The sequence below is a fragment of the Solanum tuberosum genome, unplaced genomic scaffold (genome assembly GCF_000226075.1).
Source record: "Solanum tuberosum cultivar DM 1-3 516 R44 unplaced genomic scaffold, SolTub_3.0 scf00111, whole genome shotgun sequence".
NCBI lineage: Eukaryota > Viridiplantae > Streptophyta > Magnoliopsida > Solanales > Solanaceae > Solanum > Solanum tuberosum.
In genome coordinates, this window is record NW_006239034.1 from 1,260,138 (window position 1) to 1,275,202 (window position 15,065).

Genomic DNA, 15,065 nt, shown 5'->3' on the forward strand with positions numbered 1-15,065 from the left:
AATTTTGGGTCAACTTCAGACCACCATATTTTTTAGCACATAAATAGTTAGGTGGTCCATGAGGTATCAAATCGAAGGTCTTTGATTTCTCTTTTCAATGCCACCAAGTTTGATAAATTTTGAGCTCCTAGTAAAAAGTTATGGCTGTTTGAGTGAAGCCTCTCTAGTTAAGATTTTTTCATCCGTTTGAGAAAGGGGTATTTTTATCTTTTCCTTACCCCACTACGCCTAAAACATTTTTCTCACCCAAATAAGGGTCTAATATGATTTAGAATAGTTTGAGAGAAGGGTTTCAAGAAGAGGAAAAGAGGGTTTTCAAGCGTTCATTTAAGGGTTGAGAAATTTCGCCAAGAACAAGTGTTCTTTCAAGGTATGTAAGCTTCTCATAGTGATGGACTTGTTCGTCCTCAATCCAAACATGTAATTCTTCCATTAATTCGTCCATGAGATCGTTTATAATAAGATTCTTGAGTAGTTCTTGAGTTTTGCCCCATTCCTTAACAATGGAGGTTTTGAGTTCTTGAGGTGATGGTATTGACAATGAGTGGTGTTTCTTGATAAAGTTTGGGTGGAATTTTGATGATTTTGTGTGGGGTTTGTAAACCAAAAAGAGTTTAGAAGAAATCACTCAATTCTAGATGAATTAGGACCCAAAAAATTGAAGAAAAAATCGTCAGATTTCTGGGCACAGGTGTGGGACGACGCGCCACCACTGTGCTAGGACTACTGGTCAGTAGTTTGGGGACTGACGCGGCATGCCAACAGTGCACCCCAAACACTGTCCAATAGTTTTGTGGTTGGTGCCCCGCGCCACTCAGTGCGCCAAGGTTACCAGGTTCTTTTCTTTTCTGTCATTCATTCCTTATGTGTTCTTTCAAATCGTGTCTACGTTCTCATCTTAGTATGAACTCTTAAAGTCTTCATTAATCCTTGAGAGATCCTACATGTCATAATCACATGTCTTAATTCACATTTCAAATTAAAGTAAAGTTAAGAGGAAAGTCCAAGAAGTTTTTTGAGAACTCTTTTGCAATTAACTATAGTTTTGAACTAAATCTTGAGTAAATGAGTATGAGAATGAGAAGAGTTGTATTTCATTTTTCAAAATGAGTATAGGGGAACTAAGTATTCCTAAATGTAATGCTTTACATTTTCGAAGAGAAAAACAACGATTTCTAAATGAGTTATGAGTTCAAAGATGTTTTCAGAGCATTACCTCTTTCAGAGGATCTTTTGAGTAATTACCTCGAATTCAGAAAGAGTTATGTTTTACACATTTGAGCATGAGTTATATATTATTGGGAGTAGTATTAAGCACTGATATGGGGATGAGTTCAGACAACTCAAAATTCTCATAAACCATGTATGCCAACATGGGTAAATGATTAAACTTTTAGATGATTCCTTATTGCTTTTAAGCATAGCTTAGTGGATCCACTTAGTTGAGGTGTTCTATACCCCGACAAGGTATATGACAGTTTTGGCAGCGTGGGCGAGACGTTGTATCATCACATAGCTCATAATGATGGTTGTCGGTTAAAGAATCTCTCAAATAAAAGTAAAAAGTACATTATTGTATTTTTTTACATCATTGAGTTGATATCTACTATTTTAAAAACTTTAAATATTGCATCTCTTATTGATTGCTTTTGAAAAAATTTATCATGATAGAGTCCCAACCAACAAAAGGTGTGTGAGGCTCCATTAACTTTTTGACATGTGGATAAGTAGGTCATTTATCTACTTTAAAGCAAAAATGCTACCACCAACAAGAGAGAGAAAATATATTTACATAATAAATTGAGTTGAACAAATATAAAAAAATGCAAGAGAAATAATACGTGCATTTGCTGCTTTTCTTCTTTTTTAATTGTTCATATTATATTAATTTTGAGATTACATTGGATATATTATTATTATTGTAGTTTATGTTAGTTTGAAGAATTTTTATAAACCTAGAACAAAAATAACAAAAGTAAAATAAATTTTATAATTAATCTCAATCCCATCAGAAATAATACATTTCACTAAATATATAATAATAAAATAAAAAATAGATTGTGAATCCACATTTTATACTTGTTGAAAAATTAAATTTTAAATTTTCTTTCCTAATATTTTTATAAAATCAAAGGATGGTAAATCAAAACTACATATTTTGACGTTCAAACTGAATCTGTAATTTTTTATTTAAAAAAAAAAAAAACATTTTTGTTGATGTTAGAAAAAAAGTTACACCAATGTTGAAAAGAAATAAAGATTAATTTTTCAGATCTTGATTTTCTCTCTAAATCTAGCCATCTTTAACTTAAATAAATCATTATTTAAAAAATTAACAAAAAATAAAATATTTTTTTAAAATAAAATAAATTAAACGTATTCCACAAAATTTTAAGTACTATTTTATAAAAAATAAAATAATTAAAAGTAGAAAAGTAACTGCGATGAAAACAAAACTACAAATTATATTACGTAGAAAAGAAACCATATCAAAATAAATTTGTCAAATCAACATATAACTACGTAACATATTCAATATAATCTCAAAATATTAAAACAAAGAAGAAGTAAACCCACGTTTTAATTTCTCTTGCATTTTTTTTATATATATGTTCAACTCAATTTATTGTGTAAATATACTTTCTCTTTCTTGTTAGTGGTAGCATTATAACTTTAAAGTAGATAAATGACCCACTTATCCATGTGTCAAAAAGTGAATAGAGCCTCACCCACCTTTTGTTGGTTGTGCCTCTACCATATTAAAATTTTTCATTGCTTTCATATTGAGTTGGGTTGAAGTGAGTATTTCTTCCAGCCTTGTCAGTCCAATCAACTATTGCTTTCAGTTTTCCCCTTACATGCTCGTACATTCAATGTACTGACGTCATTCGACCTACATCTTTTTATGATGCAAATACAGGTGTTTAGGGTCATCAACAGGCGCTTCGTTGATACCATTTGCATTCCAGTTAGCTTTGGTGAGCCTCCTTGCTATCCAAGGGTTCCACATTTATATTTCAGTTTTGTTAACATGTCGTGGGTCTTGTCCCGATATCTCTCGTAGTATTTAGAGGCTTCATAGACATTAGTAGTTGATGAGTCTTTCACTATTTCCTTTGTGATGTTTCGAGACTTGGAGTCAAATCGTGTATGTTTAACTAAGCATTTCCAGACATGTTTGAGTTGAGTTATTATTGACACATTATGAGTTAATTTTGGTAATTGGGATCCCCATTTTATTTGAGTAAGTCTTCCACTTAGTAGTCAGTCAGGCCAATCATTCGCCTAAGGACCATCGATGGTTCTCGAGTGCCGGTCACATCCAGGATGTAGGTTTGAGGCGTGACAAAAATTATTAGTTTGAATTCCATTGACAAGGACAACGATGTTGGAAGTGCTAATACAATTCATAATAAAATTAGTAACTTTAGGAGGAAATTTAAAGTGGAGAAGGATTCGATACACAAATGACCATTCAAGTCGATCAAAAGCTTTCTCAAGATAAATTTTTAATATAAGACGCCCTTCCTTACTCTTGGTCCGTTTGAGATAAGATATAAGTCCTTGAATTAGGATGACATTATCACAAGCCACGTCATTTGAGGAAACTAGTTTGGTAAGGGACTTAAGATTGATCAAGTTCTTCTTTTTTTTATGATTTGCATTTAGAGATAAAATACGAGAATGTATTTAAATCAACATAAATATATTATATCGATATTTAATTTATTTTTTATTCATATATGTATAATATCAATTAAAATTTTGAATATGTATATTTAATTTAATAATAATAAAAATTAAATTAATTTTTTTATAATAAATATGTAAAATAATTTCCTTATAAAATAATCTTAATATTAAAAATTACATTAATGGTTATCATTTTTGGTAATTTGATCCTCAATTTTATTTTATTTTAAAAACTAGTGAAACACAATATGCTGTTTTTGATGAGCTAGTGGATATGGTGAAGGGGGATGTTCATCAGTCAAAATCCAGCTATGGCAAATTACAATTGACCCACCAAAATATCTCTGAGTTTCAAATTTTTGCTATGTGGGGAGTTGTTACCCAGAAAAAATAATGCTCAAAGCTATACAGATTGTCGGTTCATCTTCTGGGTTTGTTTCCTATAGATTCAGAAAGCCTCAACCCAATTCTGCCTTCTCCTTAATTTCAAGAAAACCCATTCTCACAACAACTGAAACTTTGTTATTACCGGCTTCTCAACTACATAGTCACAAGTCCTGTTTTAGAGATTTTCGAATGTCTTCTACTCATTCAAAGTCATCCTCTTCTTCATCTGTTGCAATCCAGTCAACTGTAAGTTGTTGTTGTTACAACTGTGCACTTCTTTTGATATTTTTTTGATTTACTGAAATTGTTGACTCTAAAGTGTTTGATTGTGTGATTTCTGGTCCCATTTTGCTTGACTGATTGTTCTTTATATGTGGAGTTGCATTTTGGAATGGGATTAGATTACTTGAAATACTATAATTTGTTTGGGTAGGTATGAATCAATTAGCTCTTTCACCTCTAACACAAATAACATAGGTGCGTTAGTGGGTGAAGAAGATAGTTTAATTCATAGGACAATTATAAAGCCACCTATCTAGACTTTGATCTTGATGATGCCCTCTGGGATTGGAAATCCCACCCCATCAGCTTTTACTTGATGGGTTTCTCTTTTTTGGCTAGCTAGCTCAATCTTGTTTACTTTATAGTTTCTCCACATTGTTGCTTAATAATTGTTAAATTAGGTCTTAGGCCTGACTCACCCCAAAAGTTAGCTCAAAGGGAATAAGATTGTTCAAGCCTTATAAGGAGTCCACCCATCTCATTAACTACCAATGTGAGACTTTTGTCACTCTTTAACAATAATCAAGTGCCTATTTTGATTTGTTGCTCAAACATTACCAAATGTAAGCCGGATATCAAATCTTCAATCTATATCTGCTTTATCTTCTGCTCCCTTCCGGTGCTTAGCATCTGGTGCGTGGGCAATTTTGATTTTGGGGGCCCAACATTGGGTGAGATGGTCCTGCTCTGATACCATGTTAAATTAGGTCTTAGGCCTAACTCACACCCTAAAAACTAACTCAAAGGGAGGAAGATTGCCCAAACCTTATAAGGAGTCCACCCATCTCATTAACTACCAATGTGAGACTTTTGTCACTCTTTAACAATAATCAAGTGCCTATTTTGATTTGTTGCTCAAACATTACCAAATGTAAGCCGGATATCAAATCTTCAATCTATATCTGCTTTATCTTCTGCTCCCTTCGAGCAAAACTAGACATCCTAAGTCCAGATAGCCATATACTCTGCTGTAAAAAGCCTTTGAAAACATTGATGCAAACAACCATGTAATCTGTCCTTCAATTTTTGTCTCTTGGAAGTAGTAAGCATCACCTTTCCACCCATGTATTAATTTTTATATGATACACCTCTTGCTTGCCTAATTCAGGCCCCTCACATTCCATGATACTATGGTGACTGTCATTGGTCACATGTTATATTGTAACCCCCCCTGCTTCTTGTGCCATTGCTTCCACACTCATGGCTCTTCAGTTCTTGGGATCCCTTTACTGCCAGAGTCATTTCCATGTACTTCTCTTCCTTATTCACTTCTTTTGCCTCATGCTATCTATCTTTATAAATAGTATCGTTGCTTCCTCTTTGCACCCCTTGATACCTGTACCGAACTCTTTGGAGAATTTGATGATGTTCTGATGTATCCATGTAGGGATATCAAAGTCTGGATTTTCTCTTCCCCCCTGGGCTATGTTGGTTTAAAGGTATTGCATCTTCAATTGTTGTCAAGCTGGAATTGTTTTCTTCACTTCTCAGCATAGCAGATTCTTGCATGCCACTATCTTCTCAAGGTTGAGGGATTTCAGAAATTTCTTGATTCTTTACCGTCGCTTCCTCTTCTTCACTCTTTTCATGAGTTGGAAATATTGGCTTCAAGTTCGACTGATATTGAGTCAATTAAATGAGAGGAAACTTTTCCTTCTAATCATAGGCCTGTTTCTCTTGATTGGAGTGGAAAGTAGGACCTCAGCCACGCATGCCTTGTCACGTGCTGGGACAGCTGGCCAATTCAAAATTTCAGGGTCATAGGAGGAACCCACGTGCCCTGCCACCTCTGTAAAGCCTAAAAGGCTTTCATCTTCTAGTCCACCAGTTCCTTCATCAGACCTCTGGATCTTTGGATGTTCTTTGCTGCCTGCACCGTAAACCAACCTTGTCGGCGTCACAACGCAGATTGGGACTTTGAAGGTTAAATGTTCATGTACCAGCTCGACCGAGTTCGGAACAGAGTCGCTGTCTCCTCTCACCTTCATCCTTGCCCAATTGAGGTGGTTTTGCCGTTTTGTAACTCTGTTTCTTCTTCAGTTCTAATCCAGCCTCCGCATAAGTTTCCTATCTCATGGAAAATTTTATGGGACCAAAGTTGGAGGGGCAAGCCTACTACTCTGATCCAGACCTGGTTCGGCCTATCATGGATGAAAGTTGATGTCAGCGACCACCATTGTAGGTTGAACTTGTCGGATTTCCAGAACCACTTCCCTCTTACAATGTGGTCTGCAGCTGGTTCGTTGGGAAACTCAAAGTGGAAACGGTTGCGCCCCAAATCGTAGATGTTGATTCCATGCTTGTGCTTCCAAGTGCTTGCCACCCACCGTCAAATCTCTGATAGAGAGGCATATGGAATCTCCTCTGGGAGACATCCAACCATGCTTTTTGCTAGTAGTTCATTTTGATTTGTTTTTGTCGCATCTGTAATAACGATCGATTTCCCTTTTTGTTGAATCTTTGTAGCATTTATTCTCTTGTAGACCATTTATTGTTTCTGACAGTGTGGATATAAGAGACCCTCTTCTGTTTTCCTGTGCCACATCTTAACTTCCTTCTGGGCCTTAGCATTTATGAATTCGTTATTTTGGTAGCTATGTCTATCCATCCTGTGTTTTAGCGACTACTCGGGGATGATGATGACAACTCTTCTCTTACCCTTCATATTTAAAATGCTAACGTATCGACCATATTTGTTATAATTCCTCGAGCAGAAGAACTCTGTGAACAAGTCCCGAAACTTCCATCTACGGACTAAATTCCCCTATGCTTCTTTAAGAGCGAATGCTAGCCACTCCATCGTCTTCTAGATAATACTCATCGTGGTCATCATGTTACGACCTCATTCTACCTAGTCTTACCATGTTTCATCCCCTAGAAACTACTATGGTAATATTGTAAGATTTGAATCCTACAGCAAAATAAATGGTATTGTCCCCCATGGCTGTAACAAAAAAAGAAAGGTTGGAAAGGAGTGGGGTTGAGGGAGGTTCTAGCAATGCAAGATCGCCGGAAAAGGGATTTTAGGGGCCCAGGAGGGACCTGTAAAAGTTTACCTTGGGTAATGTGCCTGGGAGCATTCCGACTGGAAGTGATTTAATCTATTTACTGATCCCTTTTATTGTCAATATGTCATTAGAAAATATTATAAAGCAACAAGCTTACATTTTCCCAAAAAGTCCTGCAAAAACTTTGATGTAAATATACTATCTGATGAAAAATACCTTGTCACATCCTAACATCAACCTAGTGGTCAAAACATGCATACTTGTCCAAAATGGAAGGCAATATGCAATCAGAAATAAATGGAAGTGGCTTCTTATTGCGCATAGCATTCTTCTAAATGCTAGCATGCCTATGATTCTAGGTATCTGATATATAATTGGCTGTCCAAGTTGAAATAACCAAGATCTGTTATGAACTGAGGCATTCAGCTGGAGTTTCTCTCTCCTCTTCTCTTCAGCCTCATCTTGTGTTTCTCTTCCTATAAACATTTTTTGCATGCCAGTTGTGAGGACTAATGAACCTTGAGCTTGTCAACCCAAAAGGTTAGCTTACATGTGAGGATTTCCCAACATCATATAAGGACATGAAAACTCATTTCTTCAATCAACATGGACACTCTAACACCCCACCCTGCACGTCCGAGGGCTGGACATTTGAAGTATGACTAAAATAACATGGGGGTCCAACATTATGTAAACCAAGTATAGGAATGAGTCAGATGCTAATACCATTTGAAGGAAAATGAACTTGGGCATAACTCAACTCCAAAAGTTAGTTCATGAGGTGAGACTTGCCCAACATCATGTAAGGTTTTAACAATCCCTCTCTCAACTAATGTGAGATACTCTTTAACACCAGCCAATTTTTTAAAAATTTACCTATATGTTATTTAAATAGATCTGAGAGTATTTTGTGTTTCATAAATTGTTCAAGTTCCTTTATCTTTTTCTTGATCAATTTCGGTTCAAAGATTCTGCAGGGAAACATTCGCAAGATCAACTTCTGCCAGTTTTGTGGGGGCCCAAATAAGCATGAGATACCTGATGGTGAAGAAAAGGTGAGAGCTATCTGCACTCGTTGTGGGAAGATTACCTATGAGAATCCAAAAATGGTAAGATTTTCATTAAGCTTCACTGTCTGAATTTCCACTTGTATTTCCAAATCAAATGCAAACTAATCATTGTATTACTTCTTGCAATCGTAATGATCACATTATTTTTCCTTTGTCTTTTCATTGCCTACATGTTTGGTGGTTAAATTTCAGTATTGATGGTTAAATCTGGGAATATTTATTTTTGTTTAGAACCAGTTTATAATCACCCAGCCAAATCATTTTGGTGACCATGGTTCAATTATAAAGTCTATGGTTTGAATTTGTTTATTATTTTATTTTTGGTTTCAATACGAGGGACACTTTCAAATATGTATACACCTAATCATATCCAAAGGTGTAGTATAGTGGTCATTGAGGTGAGTGCAAATCTTAGAGATCAGGGTTCAAATCCCCGTTGAGACAAGAAAAACACTAGATTATTTCTTCTCTATCCGCCTAAGATTTGGAAGTGTGCCACATAATCTACTATGCTTCTTTTCATGTCGTTCCACTAGTAGACCTCTTTAAGGTCATGGCTTGTCTTCGTGGAACCAGGATGAATAGAATACCATGGGCAAGGTGCTTCACTCATAATCTTCTCTTGAAGCCCTTCATATTGGGAACACATAAGTTACCTTCAAAAAAAATAATATTGGGAATACATAATCTATCTTGGCACCTTAAGGTGCCATCTCTTGCGAGCTCAAATCCCGTGACTCTATGTTGACGGAACCCCTCTTTATACTGAAGTAACAAGGGGTCATCACACTTTTTCTCTTTCACTGTTGCTGTTAAGAATGACTTTGTAGTATACTGGACAACTACTTCACCATCTTCAGAGTCCATGAGTCGGACTCCTAAGCTTGCTAATCTGTTAATGTCTTTGACTGCCTGTTTCTTTTCTGCTGGCAAATGTGCTAGACTCCCCATATACAGTTGGCTATAGGTGATTTGATAAATTTGATTGGCAATAATTTGTTTGTTTATTCATAGTCTCCCCCTACTTTTGCTCTCATGAATCTAAGATTGTAATTACCTTTTGGTGTTGAGTCTTCTTGTATATATTCAAATGGTTGCCTCTTCAAAAAAAGAGGAGGTTTTGGCCTTACATACCTTGATTCCAATCATTAGTGTATTACCATGATCAATTACTCCTTTGCAGCTTCAATCTACCAGAATGATGATAATAACACTAATATAAGCAGCAAATCAAGAAGCTCGGCCAGTTACACAGTTTGACAAACATTTGATTAGCGACAAGCTCACAAAGTTCTCAATTTATGACATTCTTCATACTTAAGCTTTCTTTAGAGACAGTCCAAAATATGAAAGAACAAATGCCAAATGAAATCCCTAAGCCCCAATTTATTAAACAAGAGTTTTGGGCTTTTGGCTGCCATGTGTCCCACATGCAATTTGCGCTGGTTCGTAGTAAAACATGCACAACTTTTTGTAATGAAGTCAGGTTGACGAGCGTTTGTTTCGTGGGAAACTAGATTCAAACACCTCTAATTTGATATAATGATCATCACATAAATCCTCATTGTCTAGGAGATATACTCTTTCAAAGTTGACCTTTTCGCGGCACGTAAATGATAAACCATTCGTAGTCGCGTTTGGCTTAACTTAAAACATTAAATCTCTTATGAATCTGTAACCTTGCAACACTATAATATACTGACCCTTAACTTATATACTCATTCTTGACCTTGTAATCCCGTGGTTGGACCAATTCGTCGATGTTAGACTAGTCGTACTTGAACTTAAAGGCACAGGGTATAACAGTTAACCCTGAGTATGTACTAGTGGGAGATAGTAGGTATCTGGTGGAATAGTCGAGGTGCGTGCAAATTGGACTTTACCATCATTATAAACAGATAATAGACCTAACTGCACCTAGTAATCAATATAGAACGTATGGCAAGATGCTGCAGTGCAGCACAAGTTTTTGCTTGGTCTTTGTAATTCTGATGTTAAAGAGACTATCCAGACCCTGTATTGTTTTATTTTGTATTTTGGATTAATAGTTTGGGAGCTTGCTAAACTTCAGGTCGTTTTTTCACGGGGAAACAGTTATGGTTATTTTATCCATTTGAGCTGCACACCTCCAGGAGGGATGCTCAAGCCGCTCTCCGAGAGCAGCCCTCCACGGAAGATTCTAGTTGTTCACTAATATGAACCTCATGGAGTATAGTTGTTCTAATTGTAAACTTTGGGGTCATAAGACCAAAATTACTCTTTCATAGTAGCCACATGAATTAACATTGTTCTTTCTTCCGTTGTTGGTATTATTATTCATTTGTGCAACACACATCAAGCCCGGAGCTTTCTCCTGCTTCTTACTAAGGGGGTAATATTTGTAACTGTTTGTTCTCAAATACAGGTTGTTGGTTGCCTTATTGAGCATGATAAGAAGATATTAATGTGCAGGCGGAAAATTCACCCATCATATGGACTTTGGTATGTGTCTGCCAACAGAGTTTAGTGAGAAGGGAGGACTTTCACTCACAGCCTCCTAAGGAAGTTCTCTATTAATTCCCAGCATTCAGAAATATAGAGAGTACTGAAGTAATTCAAATTCCAGTATAGTAAAGTTTATCTTCAAATAATGTTGTACTGGTAGGACGCTCCCAGCTGGCTATATGGAGATTGGTGAATCTGCTGCTGAGGGAGCAATTAGGGAAACCTGGGAAGAGGCAAATGCAGAAGTAGAGGTTCAATCACTTTTTGCTCAATTGGACATCCCTCTTATAGGCCAAGTTAGTATAAATTCTTGAAGATGGTATTCACCTACTATGAATTATGTCCGATATTTGATGATAATTATTTTTTCCTCCTCTTTGCAGACGTACATGATTTTTTTGGCGAAACTGAAAAATCCCCACTTTTCACCGGGTCCAGAATCATCAGAATGTCAGCTTTTTGAACTTGATGATATTCCTTATGATTCTTTAGCATTTTCATCAATGCTAGTAACCTTGAATCTGGTAAATTTTTATGCTACATGGTTAAATATTTAACTTTATAGAACATATATGTATGTTCTGTGTATATATGTGTGTTCATTTGCTTGCTCGCTCTAAATTTAAATTATTTTATCTCTGTTATTTCATGTCATTGTAGTACATAGAAGATATTAAAGTTGGAAGACCGAAGTTTCATTATGGCGTCATTAACAAGAGGTATGTTGGTCATCCCATATTATAGTCTTCACTTAGTTCTAAGATCCTCTGCGAAGCTTTAGTAATTTGTTGTTATGTTGCTAAAACTCTTCAAAATGATTGCCTCACCCGTATCGACACAACATGGATGTGAGTGTGGGTGTGAGATCCACATAGGATTTGGTCAACTTACCTTGGGTACTTTGACTACATCTATGGGTGAGAAGTATAGATTAATTGCGTATTTGGTTTGTATTTTGGGTTTATGTCATATACATATAGTTATATATGGTATGAGCATGTTTTGCCATTATATCTTATTCTTATGAATAAAATATTACTCCCACTATCCCAATTTATGTGGAATCCTTTCCTTTTCAGTCGGTCCAAAAAGGAATATGACTTTTCTATAATTAGAAATAACTTAACTTCAAAATTTTCCTTTTACCCTGATGAAATGATTTATAGTCAACAAATGTCTCAGGTTTGTTTTAGACCATATATTTCAAAAGTCTTTATTTTTTTCTTGAACTTTGTGCCAAGCCAAACGGTGCCACATAAATTGGGACGGAGGGAGTAGGTGCTTATAAAGAATCAAATTTTTATGAGTTTTAGTTCACTAGCTTTGATTAATTGAGATATATACTTGTATGTTATAATATACATTTATTGGCCATATCCTAACACCCGTATCCGCACTCGGATACATACCCCCAAATCCTAAAATTTATGTGATGGGGAATTTGACCTTGAGATCCACACCTGTATTGTATTTCTGCACCTGAGTCCAAGCAACTTAGGTCTATTGTTCTAAGTATGCTAGATATGTCCTATTTAAACGTGTATGACAATAGAACGGAGAGCACTTTCGATTTGAATAGTATTTATAGCTCAACCAATAAGATGAAATGTCATTTGTTTGAAGAAGTAACTAATAGGAGAAATCCCAAACTGTGAATGTTCTTTTTATTTGCTGTGCTGCATAGGTGCTGTATCTTTCTTTCTTATATTTGGTCACTAGAGTCTTGGCTAAGACCTGTCTGTATATTTCTCATTTTTCTGGAGAGGCTCCACTATCAGTCTTCTGGTTATTAGCAAGCTGTGTATTGTAGGTATACTCGACCATCTTGTCTTTAAATATCCTTTGACTGGAAAAGAGAGAAGATCCTCTAATAGTAACTTGATTAACGTTAGTACTATGAGTATGCTTTGCACTGGTGATGGTTGTGCATTTTTACGCTTGCCCTTCAAATTTATTTCTCAATTCCTTGGCCTTAAAATTATTTTCTCACTTCGTTGAGCTTCAGATTAAGTTCTCTGAAATTGCAATTTAATTTATCTGTTTGGCTTTCTTTGCAAGACTAGCCCCAACTCTATGGAGCCACATTTGGCCCCTCTTCCTATCCTAATCTTTGGTGAAGCTTAAATTAGTGTAGAGTAGTTACCTGTCTCCGTCTATTAAAAACAGGCAAGTTCATGTTTCCATTTCTTTTTAGCTCCTTGGATTGGGATGACTTAAGCTGGTAAGGTACCCATTTGCTTCTTCTAACATTTATTAGAACTCTGGATGTGATGAGCACCCAAGAGTGCAACCCAGCTGTCAATGAGGTGGGAGAAAACCTTGGAGACCAGGGGTCAAATCCCAACAAAGACAAATAAACCTAGTTCATTTCCCCTTGTCTTTCTAACCTTGGTTGACAGAGTTACTCGATACCTATGCTGGTGGGAGGACAGGTACTGGTGGAATAATTGAGGTGCACACAAGTTGGCTCCGATACAACTACTATCCCCCCCAAAAGGATTGGATTGACATGCATGCGCAGGCTGGCTCAAACACCACTATTATCTAAAAAAATAAGCAAATTGGATTGACATGCATTGCGTTGTATATAACCCTATCTCTCAGTGGAATAATATGTATCTGTCAGATATAGGGTAACACGTTTCGACCTTGGAGTAAATGTCTCAAACAATTTGACTTTCAAGTTGAGATGCATGTTATTACTCCCCCATTATTCAGTTCTTTTTAAATACTCCCTCTGTCCAACAATACTTGTCCACTATTGACTTTGCACACTTCTTAAGGGATAATTTTACTACATCATCCTTTGAATATAATAAATACAAAATGACTATAATTAATGATAGGGTAAATTAGGAACTAAGTGTAAACTTATCCATTGATTTCATAAAGTGGACAAGTATTGTTGAACATCCCAAAATAGTATAGTGGACAACTATTGTTGGACGGAGGGAGTATTAACTTATTTTCCCATTTCTGATGCTTGACTTAAAGGGTTGAGCTTTTGCTGAAAACTAGGATGTTTGAGAGTTAAAGCCTAAAATAGTTAGACCTGGAAAGGTGTATCTGGCTGTTGGTGCTTGAAAGTTGAAACTGCACTACACTACACTATGGCTCTTGGCTTTTTTTCTGCCAAGAGCTTTTCTTTAAACTGTATTTCCTTATTCTTTTCCATTGCTTTTGTGTTTCCAGGCCTGGAACAAGCCCTTCTGAAATCCATGCTTACACACTGGATTTTCATATGCAATCCTGAGAAGCAGATACATTATTTTCAGGCACCAGAACGCGGTTGGTATGTTCATCAAGATAGAAAGAGCTCCGGTGTTTTCATCAAAGCTTTAGTTGTGTACTTGTGGTGATAGTTCCATTCTTTCTAATCAATCATCTAGTAGTAAAAGTCTTCCTGATTTGAGTTGTTCAAAATTGACTTATGATGGGTGCAGACTGAAGCTTAAAAGATGGGACACATCCACATTGAATTCATTATAAAATTTACATCAATTGTGGCAACTGATACAAGAATTAATAAGCAATGAAACACATAATATATCCAACCAAACAATGTTAACTTATCAAATAGTAGTACCAATTTAATCTGGATTCATATCAGGTGTGACAAGTCCTGAATTTTGGGCTGGATAATGACCAGAAATCCCAAATGAAAAATAATACAAAGTAACCTAATAAAAAATACAACTCCCCCTATCCTACTTTATATGACTTACTTTCTTTTTAGTCAGTTTAAAAAAGAATAACATATTTCTATATTAAGTAACAATTTAACTTTAAAATGCTCATTTTACCCTTGATTAAATGAATTATAGTCACACAAATATCAATTATTTATTTTAGACCACAAATCTCAAAAGTTTTTCTTTCTTTAACTCCATATCGAGTCAAACTAACTCATAAAATGGGACGGAGGGAGTATATAATAAGAATAATAATAACTGTGATGAGGAAATAATTTAGCAAGTAGTCTTTTGATGATTTATGCCTGCCTAGATGAAGGTATAACTGGATTTCTCTTTTCACCATTAAAGAAGTGGACTCCACTTATTGGATTGCAACTGTACAAAGTATGCATATATATTTTTTATAGAGATGCATACTGTAGTGGTGGAGCAAAAATAAGAATTTA

The 15,065-nt window shown here is 35.8% G+C and overlaps 1 protein-coding gene across 2 annotated transcripts; it reads left to right on the forward strand.

Moving 5' to 3' along the window:
- The first annotated feature begins 3,950 nt into the window (after window positions 1–3,950).
- On the forward strand, window positions 3,951–14,478 carry LOC102605083 (nudix hydrolase 23, chloroplastic). 2 transcript variants are annotated; one of them, XM_006349514.2, is made up of 7 exons: window positions 3,951–4,326; window positions 8,339–8,479; window positions 10,845–10,921; window positions 11,085–11,220; window positions 11,308–11,448; window positions 11,585–11,643; window positions 14,117–14,478. In XM_006349514.2, the coding sequence occupies exons 1-7, from the start codon at window positions 4,087–4,089 to the stop codon at window positions 14,175–14,177; spliced, it is 855 nt and encodes a 284-aa protein (XP_006349576.1). In that variant the 5' UTR covers window positions 3,951–4,086; the 3' UTR covers window positions 14,178–14,478. The 2 variants fall into 2 exon arrangements, with proteins under 2 accessions (XP_006349576.1, XP_006349577.1); XM_006349515.2 differs by having other exon boundaries at window positions 8,348–8,479.
- The last annotated feature ends 587 nt before the right edge of the window (window positions 14,479–15,065 follow it).